The sequence below is a fragment of the Xenopus laevis genome, chromosome 4S (genome assembly GCF_017654675.1).
Source record: "Xenopus laevis strain J_2021 chromosome 4S, Xenopus_laevis_v10.1, whole genome shotgun sequence".
NCBI lineage: Eukaryota > Metazoa > Chordata > Amphibia > Anura > Pipidae > Xenopus > Xenopus laevis.
In genome coordinates this window covers 22,828,719-22,849,457 of record NC_054378.1, presented here as the reverse complement: position 1 = coordinate 22,849,457, position 20,739 = coordinate 22,828,719, and the positions used below count along the sequence as shown (strand labels likewise).

General features: G+C 44.7%; 1 protein-coding gene across 4 annotated transcripts in view; it reads right to left on the bottom strand.

Annotated features, from left to right (window-relative positions):
* plekha7.S (pleckstrin homology domain containing A7 S homeolog) overlaps nt 1-14,750 on the bottom strand; it is an 86,682-nt gene extending 71,932 nt beyond the window's left edge. For 2 of the 4 annotated variants that reach the window (XM_041561047.1, XM_041561048.1), the window contains exons 1-3: nt 14,005-14,750; nt 13,819-13,895; nt 11,613-11,670 (exon numbers count right to left, since the gene is read on the bottom strand). In XM_041561047.1, coding sequence (XP_041416981.1) covers nt 11,613-11,670; nt 13,819-13,895; nt 14,005-14,360 — 491 coding nt within the window. In that variant the 5' untranslated portion in view covers nt 14,361-14,750. The remainder of the gene's footprint in view (nt 1-11,612; nt 11,671-13,818; nt 13,896-14,004) is intronic. The other 2 variants (XM_018260375.2, XM_041561049.1) reach the window with 1 other exon arrangement.
* Between the last annotated feature and the right edge of the window lie 5,989 nt (nt 14,751-20,739).

Sequence of the window (20,739 nt, the reverse complement as noted above, 5' to 3'; positions counted from 1 at the left end):
ACTGATTAGGCTCCATATCCATCACTGCTGTGACTGCAGTCGGAACAATAAGGGCTCTTACAGACGAGCGTTTGAAGCTGTGCTCGCCTGCCTTCCGTTTTTATGCGTTCAGCCGCTGAGGAGCACAGGAGTAGACGTATTCAGTTTTTTTCAATGGGGCTGTACTCACACAGGCGCATATAGGCGCCGAACGCAGGTTGAGATGCAACATGCTGCATTTCTCCTGCGTTCAGCGCCTACATGCGACTGTGTGAGTACATCCCCATTGAAAAAAACTGAATGCGTCTACTCCTGCGCTCCCCTGCGGCTGAACGCATAAAAACGGAACGCAAGGGAGCGCAGCTTCAAACGCTCGTCTGTAAGAGCCCTTAATGGGAAGCTAAATAAGATGCGACTGTTTGGATTAGTAAGAGACAAATGCCCTTCGTAGCAATGCAGTTGGGTGTGCTCCTCTGGATTGGCCTGTTGAAGGCAGTTTGAAAGGGTTAAACTTGATGGAAGTGGTTATAGCTGAGGAACACAGATCATTTTTAAATTGACCAATAGGATTTCAATTCTCATTAGAAAAAGAAACATTTACTATTGGCCGGGGTGAAACACAGCAGAGATTGTGGCACAGCCAGTGGGTGGTCATTGGCACTTTGGAGTTAAAGAGCAAGTCAGACTGTGTAATGCAATGACTGATTGGTAGGTGACACAGAATTCAATATATCTGGGTAATTGGCACGAGTATGATGGATCTGCGAGATACAGCCCTGGCCTTCCCATCTAATGATCAGAGGCCTCCAACAATATTCATCTCCAGCTCACACGGGTAATAAAAACAGAATGCCTTTTCCATCCAGAAAGCATAAGCGTGCCCCTGTCTATCTATGCTACGTGCTGAATTATATGTAATAGTGTTAGATAGTCGTGTACAGCAGTGCAGAGGTGCCATAATATACAAAGAGAAATGGGTCCCTACTAATATGCTCTGTCCTTGCTCAATATTCTGTTATCCCCCACCCCCAACGGCCCCAGAACCAAAATCCTGCAGCATCTGAATACAAACAGTAATCAACCCCCATGCAAAATGCCTGCTTTTCTGCACCATTGACTCATGGGGGCTGCAGAGCTGACACTTTGCTGCTGAAAGAGAAGAATATTCAGGGTCCCAGAGGGGTGACATTGGGCCATTGTTTGTCCGCCTGTCTGGGGCTCAGTCGCTTGGAATTTAACCAGAACATTATAAGCCCAAAGGGGAAATAATATGAATACTAATAATACACATATACATATATTTTCCATGCAAATACCTACAGGATGTTTGTAAAGGCAAAGTGATCTCGGAATTCAGTGCCCCTGTGCAAAGTCTCAAGGGCCCCAGATTAACCAAATATGTTTTGAGAGGAATATCTTATCCTTAGGGCCTATAAAGCCCACAATAAACTGAATATAGGGATAAAGAAGTGACTGGAATGTTAATAAATACATTCTGTTTTGTCCCTGCTGCCCCAATGTCCAGGGAACCCACCCTCTCTGCTATTAAAGGTATCATTCGAGGGGAGACAAAGACAGCCGGATGGGCTCGTTACCACTGAGACTGATGACCATTAGCCATTGGGTTCATTGTGGGGTGGGGTCCCAGTGGCTCAGCTGTTTCTCTGTGGAAATGAATGAATTCATCACAAAGCCACAGACTGCAGGAAATTGGAGCAAATGCTTAGAATATAATATTCCATCTCAGCTTGTGGGACAGCGTCTCCCGGAGATTTATTTTATTGAGCAATCTTGTAAGTAGGGCCCCATGGCGCCCTGTCTCCTGTGGGGAACAGAACCTCTTACAGAGGGGTGCAAAATGGAATGGGGGGGTCCCTTTTACAAAGCCCAGTCCCAATTAAGCAGTAGCAAGCCAGCTTGTATTAGAGACCTTCTTAGGATTGGCACCTCACCCCTTTAAAACCGAACACATGGAATCCACAGTCTGCATGGCTAATTAGTGACACATTAAGGGCTGAACTCCACGGCTCGCCAAGGAGCGATCCACCGGCATGTGATGACACGCATGCGACATGTCAGATGTCCAGATGATAAAGGAAGTAAATGAGAAATAGCAGGTAAAAACTACATATATAAGACTCTCAATTGAAGATGCATCGTTTTCATGCGACAAGTAGCTTTTACCTGCAATTTCTCGTTCACTTCTTTTAGCCTCTTGACATCTGAAACATCACATGCGACGGATTACTCCTTGGAGCACCGTGGAGTTCAGCCCTTAGATGCATGCTGCATGGCTGCACGTAAATCAGTTCAGTCTGCAGCATGCATCTAAATGAATTGCTAATTAGCCATGCAGACTGTGGCTTCTATATGTGTTCGGTGGATTCTATATGTGTTCGGTGGCAACCATAGGTTGGATTAAGCACAATAAGGGGTGTATTTTGCAGGTTGCATGCAGGGGGTAGGGGTGTGGGTCTCCATGTTGCAAAACAGGTTGGGAAGCAGGTAAAAATGCAGGGTTCAGGTTCGGCCCAGGTTTCAAAAACTGGACCCATGGAGGACTGTAGCTTAGCGTATACCCACATATACAGTATATATATATATATATATATAATGTGCCCTCCAGCGGATGTCTGCCTCTCTGTTTGTGTCTCCTGCACTCTATGCACCTCCCCCTCAGTGCTGCAGGAACCAGTCCTAACGATTAGCACTAACGTTGGTAATTAATACATATATACCACTAATCAAGTTCACTGTTTCATGAATCCCAGGTACCAAAGCCTTTCCACAGGAGGGCTCCAAGCTGGGCAGGAAAAACAAAGAGTAGGTATTAGACAGTACCACTAATAGTTACTCTATTATTATTATTCATGCTGATATAACCTTGCATTATGTTCCTTTCTGTCACTCTCCTAGCTAAATCAGTCCAGACATCTCCAACCAGTAGTGTTGTAAACATAGCTGCAAATAAAGGGGAATTTAACCCACTATGTGTCTTGTGAGAACCAGAGCGTGACGCTAGAGAGCAAGTCGTTCCTCCAGCGCAGGCAAGTGAATCTGCGCTCTTATTTGATCCAATAAGAGAAAGGTTAAGATAACACATAAAGAGAAATGACTGGCCATGCCTGAGATTCCTACGTAATTTATACCCCAACAACATTATCTCTCCATTTCAGGGAAGGAACGGAGCGAAAGATCAAATGGACGGCATTGTGCCGAGGTGTCTAACAGTGGCACTATTGTGTGACTCTAACAATCTGCCTGCAGCACCATTAAAGCAAAATCAAGTTGTCATTACATTGGTATGTGCCCCCCCCCCCAACTTTCATCAGTGGCACCAATGGCTGCTTTACACCCCGCGGCAGAAAGACTGAGGATATCCCAACTGCACAGACCCAAAGCCTGGATCCATCTCTGGGCACAGATACAGATATGTAAATGAATGTGAGCCAGGGCTACAGTACTGACATGACATAACACGCATGGAGTGTGTGCACCCCACAACCCACCAAAGACACAACACTCCTGACTTGTGGGTTTGGTGCTGCCCCACACCCCACTAAAGGGAGACACAAAACCTCCAATCCCTAGAGCATATATCAGCATTCCACCCTGCTAAAGGTGGCCATACATGGGTCCATATAAGCTGCTCGACTGTATTGTCGGCATTATGATCCAATCGTTGGGTCCTAGGTCCCACAATCGGATCAGTTCAATATCAATCGCCTTAAGGTGTGCATATCGGGGAGAGATCTGCTAGTTTGGTGAGGATCTCTGTATGTTTGGCCACCGTGAGGATGTGTGGGGCAGGTGGCAGAGGAGAAGCGTTCCGTGTCACTGGAACACTTCGTTGAGCTATGACTTAAGCTGGCCATAGATGTTGAGATTTTTAAAAGATCAGATCCTGATCGTGAGACCACGATCTTCTCAGAACGATCGTACGATCGTACGAATCTACCATCAACTAAAAAGACCAATTTACCAGGAAAACAAAGGGGAGCTGCATGCTTGGCCCTGCAAACATAGAGAGATTGCACTGGGGCCGACAAAGATTTTTTGACCTGGCCGATCAATTTCCCGACAGATGTCGGCCGAAAAATCGTAAGATGTACGATCGTTCGAATACCACTAACCGCACGATAATTTCGAAGGATTGGTCGGGCTTCCCTAAAATCGGTCGTTCGGCAAGAAGAATCGTCGCGTCTATGGGGACCTTAAGTGTCCAAGTGACACGAAACACGTTAGGCATGAGATGTTTACATAAATACAACTTTCATACTTTTATCTATAAGTCTGATCTATGCGTGACCTATCAGAGTGCCTTGCTCCAACATTTTGTGTCTCCATATACGGATTGTCCACTCCCTTGGGCTGAGGGCCTGGGGCAGGAGCACCTGGGCCACCTGTTCAACTTGGTGAATTATTTCACTGGTGAAGATTTTTATGCTTAAGTACATTTGGTTTGCAGGTGGCAGAGGAGTTGTGCCTAGGGCATGGGTTAATGTTTAACGGCACAGTTAAGGGGTAGTTCCACTTGAAATTAATATATTGTAGATAAAGTTCATCTCAGGCACTGTGACAACAGACTTCTGTCTATTTGTTGTTAATCCAGTAGAACCTGTCACTAACCTGCACCTCACTGTGCTACCTGCTGCCAGAAACCATGGCCCTGGGCCCATCCTGACTCTCCAACAACTGCCTGCTGGGCGTGCATCCTCACCATAGCAACCAGACAGCAGTGTAAATGCCAAACCACAGCGCTCCTGAAAGTGAAACGTAAATAAAGCAAAATAGTTAAAAATAGCAACTTGTGTTATAGTAACGCTGACTCCGTCCCTCGACACATTCACTATAAACTCATGGGCTGATCATAAGTACTACTGATGCATCTCTGGCACTCGGTATGACAACTCCATGTCCCGTGGGGTGGCAGAGCAAGGAAAAGGAATGGCAATGGGAAGACTGATTCTAAATGGCCCAATCCCCCACCTCCTTAGGAGCACTTTAGCTGCATGAACTGCCCAATTACTTTGCTAACCAGGTGGCTGTATCTTTAAATACTGATATATATGTACCTACTCTACATAGAGACAACTGTGGGCCACACACATACAATTTAAGGCTTTCATTGACTTCTTCCCTTCTGCTAAAAACAACACCGTCCGCCTTTGTTCTCTTTAAATAAATACAGCAGATGGATCACAGTTTTGTTTTTTTACCCCTAAATCTCATCCCTGCCCAGAATCACCACCGATAAACTGGTCCAGAATGAATGACATTAATAATTGTATTGGAGGGAATGTTCCTGTGGGTAGAGGTTATGATGGAAATGTTTCTGTTGATGTGCCTCATGTAAGGAAATGGTGCCCATGTGCGCCCCAATAAGCTTCCCCCGGGTTGGTTTGTTTTCAAGGGAACTGACCCCAAAAATGTTGCACAACATTGATGCTTAAATTGTTATATGTAAATTAGCGTTTTACTTCATATCAGCATGAAGAGGACATGGTGTTATGTCAAATGGAAAATGAAGGGTCCCGGTGCTCCCCTAAAGGACACAATTACCCCTAAAACTAAGGCTAGTGAAAGAATCCGCTGAAGGGTCTGGGAATGAAGACAGAACGCACTGTTCCGCAGCTAAATATACCGGTCAGATTGTGAGCAGAGCAGATTGTTTATCCTAATTAAAATGATTGAGAGGAGCAGAAAGTACCCCAGCGAGGGGCTCTCCGCTCAAATTATTGTACGTCATCTGAAGGGTTTAGGGTTCATACATTGATGTCTTCCCATTACCAGCCACAAAGCCACATCGCCACGGGCGATAAGCTGCCAATTGGGTGGGGATTTATTGGCTTGTCTGTGTATATTCCCCCCCCCCACACACACACACACACACACACACATCAACCAAGATAAATGAATCTTTAACCCCTGTAACTCATGTCGGATGGGATGAAGTCTTAGGGCAGAGATACCCCCAGTCTTATCTAGGAGTCCAGCTTGAGGGGAACAAAGAGGTTTATATTTGTCTGGTTAAACAGAGGAAAGCCTGGGGTTGTAAACCAGATTGGCAACATATGTTATCCACAAACCTGTTATCCAGAATGCTCCAAATTGCGGAAAGGCCGTCTCCCATAGACTTCATTTTATCCAAATAATCCAATTTTTTAGAAACGATTTCCTTTTTCTGTGTGATGATAAAACAGTAGCTTGTACTTGATCCCATCTAAGATATAATTAATCCTTATTGGAGGCAAAACCAGCTTATTGGGTTTATTTAATTTTTACGCAATTTTTTAGAGAGCCAAATTACAGAAAGATCTGTTATCTGGAAAACTCCAGGTCCCAAGCATTCTGGATAACGGACTATATAATATATATATATATATATATATATATATACACCTTTGTATTTTCCCCTTCCTGGGGCCCATTAGACAGAATTTACTGCATATCCAACCCAATTGGCCCCATGCCCCTCATTGTCTGTGGTTCTGTCAGCAGCGATTCTAAACTACATGAAGATGAATATGCTCTGTGCCCCTGGCCTGCAGTCTCCCCGCAGACATTTAGTAATTCCCTGGCCATTGCCTGGATCACAGGGAAATTGCCCCGCTTACTGTAATGCAGATATAATGTCAGTGCCAGTGAATAAATCTTCCTGTGCTGTCTGACCAATTATAATGTATATTTCCCCTGCTTCAAACACTGATCCCAAGCAACGGAGCTGCCAGGAGCCCGTCTCTATCATTTATATATAATTCCTAGCGCAGGTTCATTCATTCACTAGGGCCCAGCATGGGGGGAACACACAAATAAGGTCACATCTATGTCTCAGAAGACCATGCAGATGGATCTGTAACCTGAATTAAACATGAGATCTCATTCATGATGTTTCTGAGCTACAGAACATTCCTTTAATAAAATGCTATGGGCAAGGGCTGCTGTACCAAAGTGCAACACAGCAGCAGTGTGAAACTGTATATATTTATCCGACATATCCATAAGCTTCCCATGCAAATGCCCCTCTATCAGTTGGACAGAACAGAGGCAATTTACAAAAGTCTCATAAGATCCTATTGACCTCCCTTAGAATCATCCTGGACCCAGAAAGGGCCCTGGAAATCCAGTCTGATCAAGATTACACACAGCTCCAGGTGGCGGGTTTAGCCCAATGACAGTTTGTACAGGTGCACTTGTGACAGGTAAGTGTGGGAGTTGTCTGTGCAGCCAGGTGAGCACACGGTGCTGTGCTCTGCTATGGAGCCATTGAGGAAGAGCAAAGGGCAGGCATGTCTATGGTACATACGTGTGGTTGTACAGGTTATGTTACACAGGTGAGTGCTAGTATCTGGGTGGACACAAGTGGGTTGGTTTTGACTTAGAATAATACAATAATGATACAAAACTACATCTACATGAGAGTAAAAGAAAAGATAGTAGCATCATCCTGCAAGCAAGAAGTCGAACCCCGTGAATAAGAAGAAGCACCCTCTGTTGCCTGCATTTAGTGTGCCAACCAGCAGTGATATCAGCCCTGTTCTGCAGCACCAACAACATAATTAATTGTGACACCCCCTCAGGCCAGACATCCTTGGTACGGTACTGGTACTAGCACACTGCAATGTGAGCTGTGACTGTTTGTTTAGTGGATTATATTGATGATCATTGGCCAATCACAACACCTATTCAACACCTGTGGCACAAGGTTGGAAAACAGTGCGCCCAGTGGATCATGGGAGACAAGATCTAGACACAATTACCCTCTTGTGCCCCTGCCCAACCTTCTAAAGCCTAGTACAAAGCTGAAGCTGCTACCTATTGGATCCCTTATAATAAAGTCCTCAAAGGGGCAGATTAGGAAATGGTAACGACCTGATCATCCTCATTGATCCCTGGCTTTCAGCACATCCATTAGAAACACTCCTGCTCCAAATACAAAGCGAGTGCAAGCAGCTCAATAACTGGATCAATAGACAGAAATTATCACATTGGGGAACCCAACCTGAATCCTGGATGCTGATAGGGGAACCCAACCCAAATCCTGGATGCTGATATTTAAGGAGCCGAGTTCAAATCTCATTAGAGCCACTTTGGCCCCTGGGAGCAGAGAGCAAGGAAGATTTATGGCTTTCCACTCCCAGGAGAAAGGTCACACACCGGTGCCATTTCTGGCACATTGGCCAAACATATGGGAGCTGTGTGACAGGGAATAACAAGCACCCTGCGCCCGTGTGTACTCTGGGAGTGTCTGCCCACTGGCTCTGACAACATGGACTAATATCACTATGTACTGATCAAGCAAGAGAATAACACATGGGCACAGGAACTGGAACAGTAACACCCCACACAACAAAGTAGGAGAACAGGATTCCAATGCTTTAAATAAAGGACAAGTTAAATAATGCATTCCTTATTCCAATACTATTAAAACCTTTGTCTGAAGTCTTCATAGTTTGGGCACTATATTCAGTTAGGTACATACAGGTGGGTATATACAGATAAGACTGATAAGTGCACTATGGCGCAGATCCTGTGGCAGCGGAAGGAATTTGAGGGCTCTAAAGCCCAATTTGCCGGAGATTTATATAAATTTATTATATTTATATATGACGACGGTTCTAAAGGAACTGAAATGCGTTTATGTGAGGGAACGTGATAAGTTTTATAAATCCTTCAATATTTTGACCCGTGAGTGCTTCCACTTTCTACAAATTTATATATATTCCATAATCCGCAAAAAATCAAGCGTTACAATCACATTCTTCAATCTGGGTAAGGAGCGAGCACTGCCAGGAAGACCATTTCTTTCTCCGGGGCCACATTCACTGGCGTTAGTTCCAAGCTCGTTTCAGTTGATCCAAATCAATATTCACAGATGTATAAAAGATCCATGTTTGCTCAGCACCGATCCCTTGCTTTCTAGCGTCAGCTGGTGATCTCTGCATCGGCACATTCTGCTTACAAACCCACCCGTTCCATAGGCCACTGTGATATTATACACCACAACCAAAGCCTGCTTCAGCCCCCCCGGATATCTATTTAAGACTCAGCCAGCCATAAATGTGCAGATTTTAGCCTTGTATCCAACGAACGGTCGGACGTCACAAACTTCCTACCTGCCACTAACCATTCAGATGAAATAAAGTAAATAAAGAACAAATCAGGCGATGTTCTGGCCCTGACAGCAATCATACGAAATTATGTATGACAAATAGTGACAGTTACCCATTGATATGGTCAGATAGACAATACATGCAGAGATATCATCATTAGCCTGTCTAACCTGTCCCATCGACTAAATGGCCTAGTGATGTGCGAGCTGGCCCAATATCCGTGGGATCCATGGGTCGGGCCGACCTCACTGCCCTTCTGCCTTTTCTCCCCATCTGTGACCTCACACTGACGGCTTCCGACTTCCAGTTTTAAAGGCGTGCATCTTCGTGTCAATAAAATAAGCCAGAAGTCGGGTGCGGATTGGTGAAGCGCGGGTCTGGGCCGGGCGCAGGTCTAGCTTTTCTTTACCCACACATCACAACTGAAAATCTTGGGACGATCCATAAACGGTCTGAAAATCATACAAACCTTTGATTCGTATCACTCTATTGCCAACTTTGGACTCAATTTTGATAATAGAAAAAAAAAAATGGGTTGGTGGAAAAACCCTCATTTGCTGCATTTAAGGTATTTGATGTGTTGGTGTTACTTCCCATTTCTAAGTAGAACATAGATATACTGGTAGAAAATCGTAGGGGGACAGGACTTGGTTGGGGCAGTGGGAATTATTCGGCATTGAGCCTGTGCAAGGGAAAGTTGGAGAAAGAAGCTGAGCCCAACGGTGTTAGGCCAGTCCCATCAAATCTGCATACGCCCAGCACAACAGCTCCACAGTCACTGCCCTTTCCCTTGTGACAGAACCACAAGCCCCAAAAGCAAACAAGTGCCGCCTCTCCTGTCCCAGCACGTTGCCTGGCACTAGGAAATGGTCTGCAAATAACGCTGACAGTTGCTATAGGAAAATAAACGCTACATGAACGTGCTGCCCGTATACTCCCTCCTTGCAGGCACCGGGAAACAGACCTGGCTATGACATAACAATGGTGTCATCGAGCCACTAACTTATTCACTTTCATTTGCTTTAAAGGAGAACTCAAGCTTAACTAAAGAAGTATCTAGAAATGTTGTACATTATGTGTGCTTCTGTGCCAGCCCAAGGCAACCACAGCCGTTTAGCAGTAAATATCTGTGTCTCCAAAGATGTCCCAGTAGCAACCCATCTTCTTTTCTGATGATTCACTGCACATGCTCTGTGCTGATGTCACTTACTGGGCTTAGGGAACCACTCACAATATACAGTACACATAGAATAGAAATGTCGCAATATAAGGCTGATTAGTAATTAATACAGATAATTACTACATGGCAGCACATAAAAACCAGTGCAATTAGCATCAGAATTTAATAATCAGCCCTGTAGCATCAGCTTTTATTACAGACAAATCTCATTTTGTGCTTGATCATAAGTGACGACCCCTAAGCTTAGCTTCTCAACAGTTGCTCAGAGCCCACTGAGCATGTGAGTGTCACTGACATTTTCCAAGATGGTGACCCCCTGTTACAAGTTTGAAGTCCTGGATCATTGCTGCTATTGAGAAGCTCAAACTTTAGGCTGGTGCAATAAGTTCAGTATATAAAATATGGCATGTTTAGTCATAATCATTTTTAGGCTTTAGTTCTCCTTTAAAGTACAAAGAAAGTTCCCCTTAACTTGCCTTTTATTGGTGGAACAGATATGGTTAGAATAGTGGTTTGGGGCTTTCTAAGCCATGGGACAATAGCGACTGGTTCATTACAGCTCTCGTTATAGCTTCATATAAGTTTAATTAGTGCACAGACACAATGCAGAACTATGTGACACCCAGACATCTTGCTGGGAAAGAAACAGAGGGATTTGCCAAATGGCACAGAGAAATCAACAATGCAATAAGAGATAAAATATTCACGAATATGCAAATCTTATACAAGTCTACGTCCCACGGACATGATAATACTTTTTATTTATTTGGGAGTCATACAGAACCTCCTGTAAATCTGTCCGGTGCTACCCAGATGCCCCTCACTCAAGTGCAGAGTAAATGTGTGTCCCTACGGCTCATGGGGCCACTGCATTCTTTACCCAATGTTCTGGCATCAGTCCCACAGACAGTCCCACAAGAGACCCACAGACAGGAACCAATAGAATAACCCAGAGCCTGATTCCAGGAGTGCAGAGTATTATCAGACCCCCCCTGGGAGTCGCAGCAAGAACCAGGAAGGACGGCAGGGGATGCCAGACTGTTCTCACTCATTCCTATCGTCCTGATGTTTCATCTGCAACTAGAGACTGTTAGCTCCTCTGCTCAGCATCCACAGTCTCTTCCAAACCCCAAATGAGAGACTAAACAAACACCCCCCTTTGCTTTGGCCCATGTTCCGGCATGTTACAAACACGAATAAGTGACAATGATTTCACCCTAAGTAAAGAACAAGGTGCTCAATAGGAAAACTGCCATCCTGTGCCAGCTATAAGCCTTGGGCGCCAGTTTCATCCAGTAAAGAGGAAGCATCCCAGGCAGAGACAGGGTATCAGTACTCACTCTATGAAGTAACTGGCTCCTTCCTCCGTGAAACCCTCTTCCCACCCTCGGGGCAGATCTGGAAAGAAAACAAAGACAGGACACGTCAGTCCAACTTGTTGCCATTTATGTCTTCTAATTGCAGCTAATTCTATATATCAGCTAATTCCATATAAGAGCTAGTTCTATATAAGAGCTAATTCCATATAACATTTATTAATGCCATTGCTTATTAGGCAAACTGAGTGTTGCAATGCTCTTCTGGCTAAATATATTATTACACTGCATACATCAGCCTGGCATGGATCAAAATCTGGCACTGCATTGCTGCAGCCCTGTGGGGAGAAATTGGCTGAATACAGACTGTAATTTACTGTACATGTCCAGCTATACAGCCAGCGCTGGATGGCACTACAGTTGGTAATGCTCTCTAAGCAAATTCCAAATATACATTAATCACACACTTATATGTGAAAGTAACTGCTATTCCTTGCACTGCTGGTCCTGACTACGTGTAGCTGAAAAACAACGTAGCTAGAGGCAGCTCTTCTTTAGGCTCCAATTCCCATCATGTCTTGCACATTCCTATGAATAACAAAACATAACAGCCTCGGCTGGAGAAGAGCTGAATACTGCTGCACTGTTTTAATGGTATGTGTAGTAAGAACCAGCAATGCAAGCCCCCAAACGCCTGCCTGTCTGTTCATCTTAACTGCTTGGTGGGGGGGGGGGGCAGATTTAGGAAATAAATTCTATATAAGTTGTTGATGAGTCATCTGACAGAACTGACATCACTAAGCATTGATTATAACTGATGACATCACTCAGTTTATAGGGATGTGTTTTACAGGACGTCCAGAGTTCTTCTGTATTACTTGTAAATATACATATATAATACACAAAAGCCATGAATATCTTGTAAATTATATCCTTATAAACGGTGAGTTCTGATGTCATCAGTTATAAACAGTGAGTTCTGATGTCATTTCTGTCACACGACTCACTGAAACTTGTGTATTATAATAAATAAAGTACCCCAGTTGCAAAATATCAGGATATTAGAAGTTACCGAAGAGTTCCATGACCATGTATATGGTCATGGAAATATATATGTGTATATATATATATATATGTATATATTTTACAAGAGGGGGTACTTTATTCACTATATAAATGGTGAGTACTGATTTCATCAGTTCTGAAGACATCTGGTGAGTTCTGATGAGTCACATGACTCACTGAAATTTGTGTATTATAATAAATAAAGTACCCCCAGTTGCAAAATATGAGGATATTAGAAGTTACCGAAGAGTTCCATGACCTTCGGCCTCGTGTTTTTATATGGTCATGAAACTCCTCGGTACTTATAATTTCCTTATAATTGACAAGAGGAGGTACTTTATTCACTATATAATTTACAAGAGGCTACTTTATTTACTATATATACGTTATACAAGGGAGCCATGAATATCCTTATAAACGGTGCTAAGCGAAGTCATCAATTATAATGGGTGCTTAGTTATGTCATCGGTTATAATGGCATACCTCCCAACTGTCCCTTTTTCGGAGGGACAGTCCCTCTTTTGACAGCTCAACCAGCAGTCCCTCATTTGTACTTGAAAGTCCCTCTTTTCTCTGCACTGAACAGCCAGAAAAAGAAACAAAGTTTCTCACTTAATTGGCTTTTAGCAGAGAGCCCAGAACAGCTAACAGGTGCAAATAAGATACTTTGTAACAATTTTGAGACACAAAAACACAGTTTAGATAAGGAGAAATATTTTCAAACTTTCATAACCTGCCAAATTTTGTAAGACAAACATGGTAATTAGGGGGTGTGGCCACAGAAAGGGGTGTGGTCAAAAAATTGCTGCGCTACATGCGTAAAAAAAATTTTTGTCCCTCTTTTTACTTCCAAAATGTTGGGAGGTATGTAATGGGTGCTTAGTGATGTCATCAGTTGTAACGGGTACTTAGTTATGTCATCAGATCGAATAGGTGCTTAGTGTTGTCATCATATTTAATGGGTGCTTAGTGATGTCATCAGATCTAATGGGTGCTTAGTGATGTCATCAGGTGTAATGGGTGCTTAGTGACGCGGCGTGACGTGAGTAAGTGCAAGTTTTGCACTGTAAAGGCTGAGACAGGAGGGTAGGGTGGGGGTCAGTAGTGAGGGAATCATGTGACCAGGAGAGGGAGGGGTATAAATAGAAGGGGGGGGGGTCGATACCTGAGCGGATCATGTGTCCGGAGTTGACGGGTTCGCAGGTGCGGGGGTGTAACCAACTGGTGCTGCGGCCCCGGTCGCTGCGGGAGAGACAGAGAGAATCGGGTGAGTCCGGGACTGGGAACTGATAGTTGGGCAGAAGTTATTGAGGCCCCCCTCCCGCCGTGGCACCTGCTGCCCCCAACTTACTCTACAAAGAAGACGCGGCCGTCCCGGCACACTCCGTACGACCAGCCCGCGGGTAAACAGCCCTCCGCCGCAGCCTCCGCCATTTTCACCGGACACCGGGAAGAGCGCTGCCACCAGCAGCCCCAAGCCGCTCTCACTTTGTGTCTGTCCCTCTCTGCGCGTGCACAAAAGCTTCCCGTCCCGCCGGGGAGAATGGAGCGCGGGCACGTATCTGCTCTCCGACTGGGGATGGTGGCGCGGACACGTGATTGTGTGTGAGGGAGGCGCGGGTACGTGAATGGGGAACAAAGTCTCACAGTTTGTGGCGTGAGAGAAAGTTTGAGGAGACAAATCATTCGCTCACTTTTCCTCCTCATTGTATCGGTCTTCTCTTTCTCTACCTCTCCGTTGTACCCCCATTATATCTCACCTAAATCTCTCCCTAGTACAAATCTCTCTCTACTGACTGCTCCCAATGTCCCCAGACTGGTCTGTCGGCTCTTCCCTCACATAATGAGCTGGATCAGAACCGGACACTTAAGTTTAATCCTCCTGTGACCCCTGAGTAATTGACTGACCTTTCTGCGCAAATCTGTTGTCTTTATTGTCGCTTCTATTCCTCATGCTCTCTTGTCAGTTCTACCCCTCCTTGCCCTATGTCGCTTCTACCCCTGCTGATTCCCACTCTCTTCCCTCTGAGTAATATTACCAGAAAGTACTTGGCAGGTGCAAGTTTTGGCTGTATAAAACCCAGGCTTAAAGACATTTTGAGTAAAAAATAAGAATGTACCACTGCATTATACTCATTTAGATATAGAACAATTGTGCTAATAAAAGTAGTGTTTCAGGCTGATTTATTGAATATTTCAGCAAAAACCCTACTAGGCCCTCCCTTCCACTATCTGCTCCCTGAATTCCCAGGCTGTGCAGGGGAGCGGTGGCTCTCTGCTCACTGCTCTGTAGGACAGGAACCAATCAGCAGCTAGCAGGACCTGATAGGGAACTGAAGCCTGTCTTTGCTGGTGTGACTGCAAGGCTGTGATTGGCTATCCCCCTCCTACTGTGCTTCTGGCAGGGACTGTTAGGACACGCCCACCCCTCATTTGAAACACAACAGGGACCAGAGAACATCTATAGGGAGCTCCAATAAAGGGGCGATTTATTAAAGATAATTTTAGCACCATGTAAAAGCAACATCATATATTACTCATAATTGCCTGCAAAATTAGGGTTTTTTCATGTATCCTATACAGGGGCGTAACTACAGCTGACCCAGCAGTTGAGGGGGGCCCAGTAGGTATAGGGGCCCCATAAGGCCCTAATTCATATACAATTTCAATATATATTGGTCAATACAGGTCCACCTCTAGACATTTTTGTAAGGGCCCCTGAACCTCCACTGTGCTATCCCTGCACTGTCCTTGCAGCTGCGAGCTGGCTCGTCTTATAATTGATGCAACGGTAAATCATCTGATATCATATCTCCAGGCTTGCTGATCAGGGAACTTGCAATGAACGACACTGTAGGCTTGTGTGTTGCAAAACAAGTTCAGTTTATTATGGGTAGTACTACAACATATAGCATAGTAAACAAAGAGATTCCATTGTGATGTCATACACAATGTGATTACCCTATATTTGGTAATGTTTGAACACCTGAGTGGCTATAGTACGTTTACACAGTCTACAGCTGGTGTGTATGTGATAAGAAGCATACTTGTGCAATCAAGTGTTCAGGCAGGAAAATACATTAGCCCCTTGCAATCCCTTTCAATTTTGGGGGCCTGAAAAATAATTTGCTGTGGGGCCCAGTAATATCTAGTTAAGCCACTGATCCTATATGTCTCCTTTAATGCCTAACTGCCTCCTGTAGTGGCCAGTCCACATAGGGGCTACCAGTTGTCACTCACAGCCCTGATTTGGCTCCACAGAAACATTTGTCATGCTTGTGTTCCTCCCCAACACGAGTTGGTGCCCTATTCCAGGCATGTCCAAAGTGTGGCCCAGGGGCCAAATGCGGCCCGTCTTCAAATTTACACCAGGCCTCAGCCTCCATCATGAAATGAATAATGCGGCCCGCCAGCACAGAGTGATAATGAATCGCCTAGCCGTAATATTTGGGCACATTAGTGAAATGATCTGCTACTTGGTCTATACTGCTGCCTGTGTGCTGAAGGTGTTGGCAATAGACCCGTACTGGCACATATTGATGCACCACTTCACATACTTCTTTAGGGCTGAAGGTGTCAGACTGACATGCCAGTTCAGTAAACTAAAGAAGTATGCGAGAGCAGCACGTCCCTATGTGCCAGTTCATGTCTATTGCTAACACCTTCAGCACACAGGCAGCAGTATAGACCAAGAGGCAGATCATTTCACTAATGTGCCCAAATATTACTGCTACAGCTAGGCGATTCCTTGTTTAAATGAGTTAAATGATGGTTCAAAGAATGTCAGGCTGAATGGTCGGCCCCCCACACATTTTCACCTCACCAAATCTGGCCCTCGTTGCAAAAAGTTTGGACACCTCTGCCCTAGTCTGTAGAATGAGCCCAGAAGGTATTTTATTTTGTGGGGTATTTGGCTGCAGCAAGAAACGTGCCCTCCAGGCTCAGGGGGCGCTGAAATCAGTACAGGTCCATAGTTCTGAGTGTTTTTCTATTAACATTCCCCTTGCCACCCCCTAATTCGCAGCCCACCCAATGCGCTTTGTGCAGAATGCTGGGAGTGGTAGTTCTGCGCAGAAGTCCCACACGTGAATCCCTAGTTTAAAGTGAGAGTTAACGAGCCAATGAAATGACACAGAGGCGTTAATTAGTAGTTAAATGTGCAGCATGTGTGTGCCAATGCCACTTATGTGCCCCAGGGCAGTGCTTATCCCCAGAGAGAGCCTAGTGCCAACCTGTGGGTGCAGGAATTTCTCTAAGTGACTGAGGTTAAGCAGGCTGATGGGTAGGTGAGAATTTGGGTACAAGTTTAGAATGAAATTCCCTGAAAGCTGCGATTCGTGGCTTTACCTTCTTCATCAAGCACTTGTCATTCTGTGGGTGCTACACACGGTAGACCAGTTTATTACAGGAGTTCCCTGGACACCTAAGGATATACAGAACTAAGAGATCCAGGCAGCAATGCACCATATCCAGTATAGTTCTAGGACTTGGAACGCCTGATTCCTTGTGTAACATGCAGTACCATTTTTCACCTGTCAGACATGGTCAGTCCATTCCATGAGAAGCAATAGATCAGTGCCCCCCTACAGAAACCTGATGTTTGGCATGGAGCAGGGGTAAGTGTCCCCTCCCTTTTATTAATGGAATAGTATGAGATGTTGCAATAAAAGGTGCTACTTCTCCTTTAATCAAGCGGGGGGTTGTTTTGTTCTCTGGCAGGGATCCGTTACCCGCACTTTGTACCTGCCGAGGGGATTTGGAAGGGAAGACAAAGGCGGCTCTCATTGATTATTCATGGGAGGGAGGGGGTAACATGAGCTGCAATTGGCACTCACACAACTATGTGCCCTTTTATTCTGCACATCATTGGGACCCTGTGGCGGGGAAGGGTTAAAGCCTGTCGATGGATAAGTCTTTGTGAAATGGGGTGTTTTTTTTTAAGTGCTAAAGAGTCGTGTCCCCAGTAACCCCACCACATTATAACCTGAGCCTTCTGCTCAGTCCCATTATTCCTGTTTTATTTACCCACCGGACCAGGGAGAGATACTTCTAGAGCTCCCCTTGGTAAAGAAACCAAAAAACCATAAACTTGCACCCACAAGCCGGAACCTATCTCCTGGGCCCCTAACTCTGCTAAGTAGCCTCAAGTCATTCAGATATTTGCAAAGGAAACAGTTTTTACTCTTCCACCAATGAATCACTCATATCAGTCTCTTGGTAGAGAATCACATAGCCTGACTGCCGTTACAGTAAAGAACCCCTTCCTATGCTGATGGTGAACTTCTATTCCTATATGTTCACTGTATAAATCTATTTATTTTACAGCACTGTGGCATATGCTGGTGCTTTATAAGTACATGCTCCTACCTCTATTAATAATTCAGTAGGTGAGTTTGAAAAAACACTCGCATTCATCAAGTTCAACCTTCTCTTTATATAATTCTATCAGTGACACAGGGGCACAATAGAGATGCCGGAGCCAGGAATAAATCGGTATCTATAAAACATGGGCTGTCCATAGCGAGACAGTGACAGGGGGGGGGGGATGTAAGCTTACAGGCAGCGCTGGGGCCACGTTATACTACTCTGACCTGGATTCAGGAAATATCCCAATGAGGATTTACAATGCTCATCTTCTGATCTTTTGTGTGTCGCTTTATACTGCCATTATGTGCTTAATTACCCTTCTTCATTATCTCTGTCCCTGGGCACCATAACTGAGCCCTCTCTTGGGGTAAAAAAAAAAATCGGGTTCACCGAGCAGGTGCAATGTTTATAGGTATGCAGTGAAGGAGTTAAAGGCGTCCACTCACCTCTGTCCTGAGGCCACTGAACAAGCGCCAAAATCCTCTGCCATAATCCCTTTAATTAAAGCTGTAGTTAAAGGGCCAGCTCAGCCGGAGAGACACACAGGGAAACTCCCTTATCATAAAGCAAATGAAAAAGGCTGGGAATGTATCCGATTTATTAGCAAAAGCCCTAGACCCCAGGGCTTTGTTATATGGGGGGTTGTATGGAGTGTGCCTCATCTCCCTTATAAATCAGGGGGAGCCCCAATATATGGTTTATTGTGCCCTATTGATAAGGGGAGCCAGCCAGATGTCCCTCCCATGGGGCAAATGTACCCAACTGCTTCAGCACCCACCAACCATTCATTGTCTGGCACCCCCAAGAAATCTAGGGAGATGTTTCCTGCTAAAAAAGGGATCTTGCTCTGTTAAAAGAGAATTTTCCTCCTTTCCCTGGGTTTCCTGGAATTGATGAATGTGTCTTCTATCAACTCCATCTGCTGGGCAATTAGCTGAGATTAGGGGCAATTCGGTCTGTGTGAGGAATGTTTGTGGGGGTGCTTTTCTGTTTTGGGGAGATTCCTTTGTGTTGGGAGGATGTTGATAAACAGGAGAGAATTGGTTAAAAGACCAATAACAAAAACATTTTTAGAAAAAAAATTGGTTTCTACTTAACGGGAAAAAAAACACCAAGACACTTTTGCAAATTTGCAAAGTCTTTACTAAGAAATAACTTACCGATTCTCTGCTTGCACTTCTCTTCAGAAACGGCGGCAGGGCAACGATCCATGGGACGGTGCTCGATTTCTCCTCCCTGACTATCTCCTATAGAAGGCAGTGAGGAGAAATCGAGCGATGCACGATGGATCGGCGCCCTATCGCCATTTCTGAAGAGGAGCGCAAGCGAAGAATCGGTAAGTTATTTCTTAATAAAGACTTTGCAAATTTAAAGTTAAACGTGTCTTGGTGTTTTGTTTTTTTTTAGTTAGGTAAAAATGTTTTTAAAAAAAATTAATTTCAATGTTACAGGTCCTTTAAATATGTAACAAAGGACAGAATCTCGTGCTTTCTTGTGGGCTGTTCCTGCTGTGAGGGGCAGATTTAGATGTAAACCCCCTGCAATAGCAGCCATTCCCCAGTCAGTGATGGGGATCAACTCAGACCCCAATAGATTGAAAAGCAGTGTTACCCCATAGTATGAGAATACACAGTGTAGTTATAAAAGAGATTTTACCCCCTTATACCAAGCCTGCCGCCAGTTTCAGCTGGTGCCAGGAATAATTAAAAAAAAAAAAAAGATGTTTGAGACAAGGTCACGTGGCAGCCAATCACGTTGCAGCTCATCATAATAAAAAGCAGATAGAAGAGCTTACGCTGTTTTTCTTCAGATTCTCCTGCAGGAACAGCCTGGCTCTAGTTACTGACCAATAAGCTGCTGACGCTGCCCAGTAGACAATGTTGGGTTGTGTGTGGGCAGATTTGGATTCCTATTAAATCCCAATAAACTGGAGGCAAAGGGAGTTGACATTATACAGTCGAGGCCCTTGGTTTGGCCCTGTGGGGCATTGAACAAAATATGACCTTTTGTCATAAAACAATCAGATCCCAGGAACAAAGGGTTATTTTTATCACATTCTTCTGTCTGTGGGTCGATTGCACAATAAGATCCCCGGAGCCGGCGCTGATTGTGCTGCACCAGGACCTGAGAAGTATTGTCCCTGCACCGCACCCTGATCATGCTGGTACTGACACTCGCCTTTAACCCTTTCTTCCCCCCGCTTAATGTATGGGATAAACCACCTAGAGTAGACTCTAGCCATTTCTAGACTCTCAAAACAAACTACTCTCCCAACTGAAGAAGCAGCTTTCAAAGATCCCATGGATAGAAAGTTAGTCTTCCCTGAAAAGGGCATACACACAAAACAGCTGCAATTTTACGGCCAGCTATGGCAGCGGCAGGTTAAGCCCGCACAGCAAAACACTGGGCACAGGAAATGACACACAATCCACCTACCTCAGCTCAAGAATTAGATGGGGACATCATTAGGTTTAACACGGCTGTCTCCTTCCTAGCAGACTCAGCATTAGAAATTGTACGCTTAGCTGCAAAATCTACGGCCAATGTGGTTGTGGCCAGAGGGAAGTCTGGTTACGCCATTGGCCAGGTGATACAGCCTTAAAGAATAAACTGTTGGGACTACGTTATACAGGAGAATCCTTATTTGGACCAGATCTTAAATAAATTATCACTGATGTCACTGGAGGAAAAAGTACCTTCCTCTCACCAGGAAAAAGGG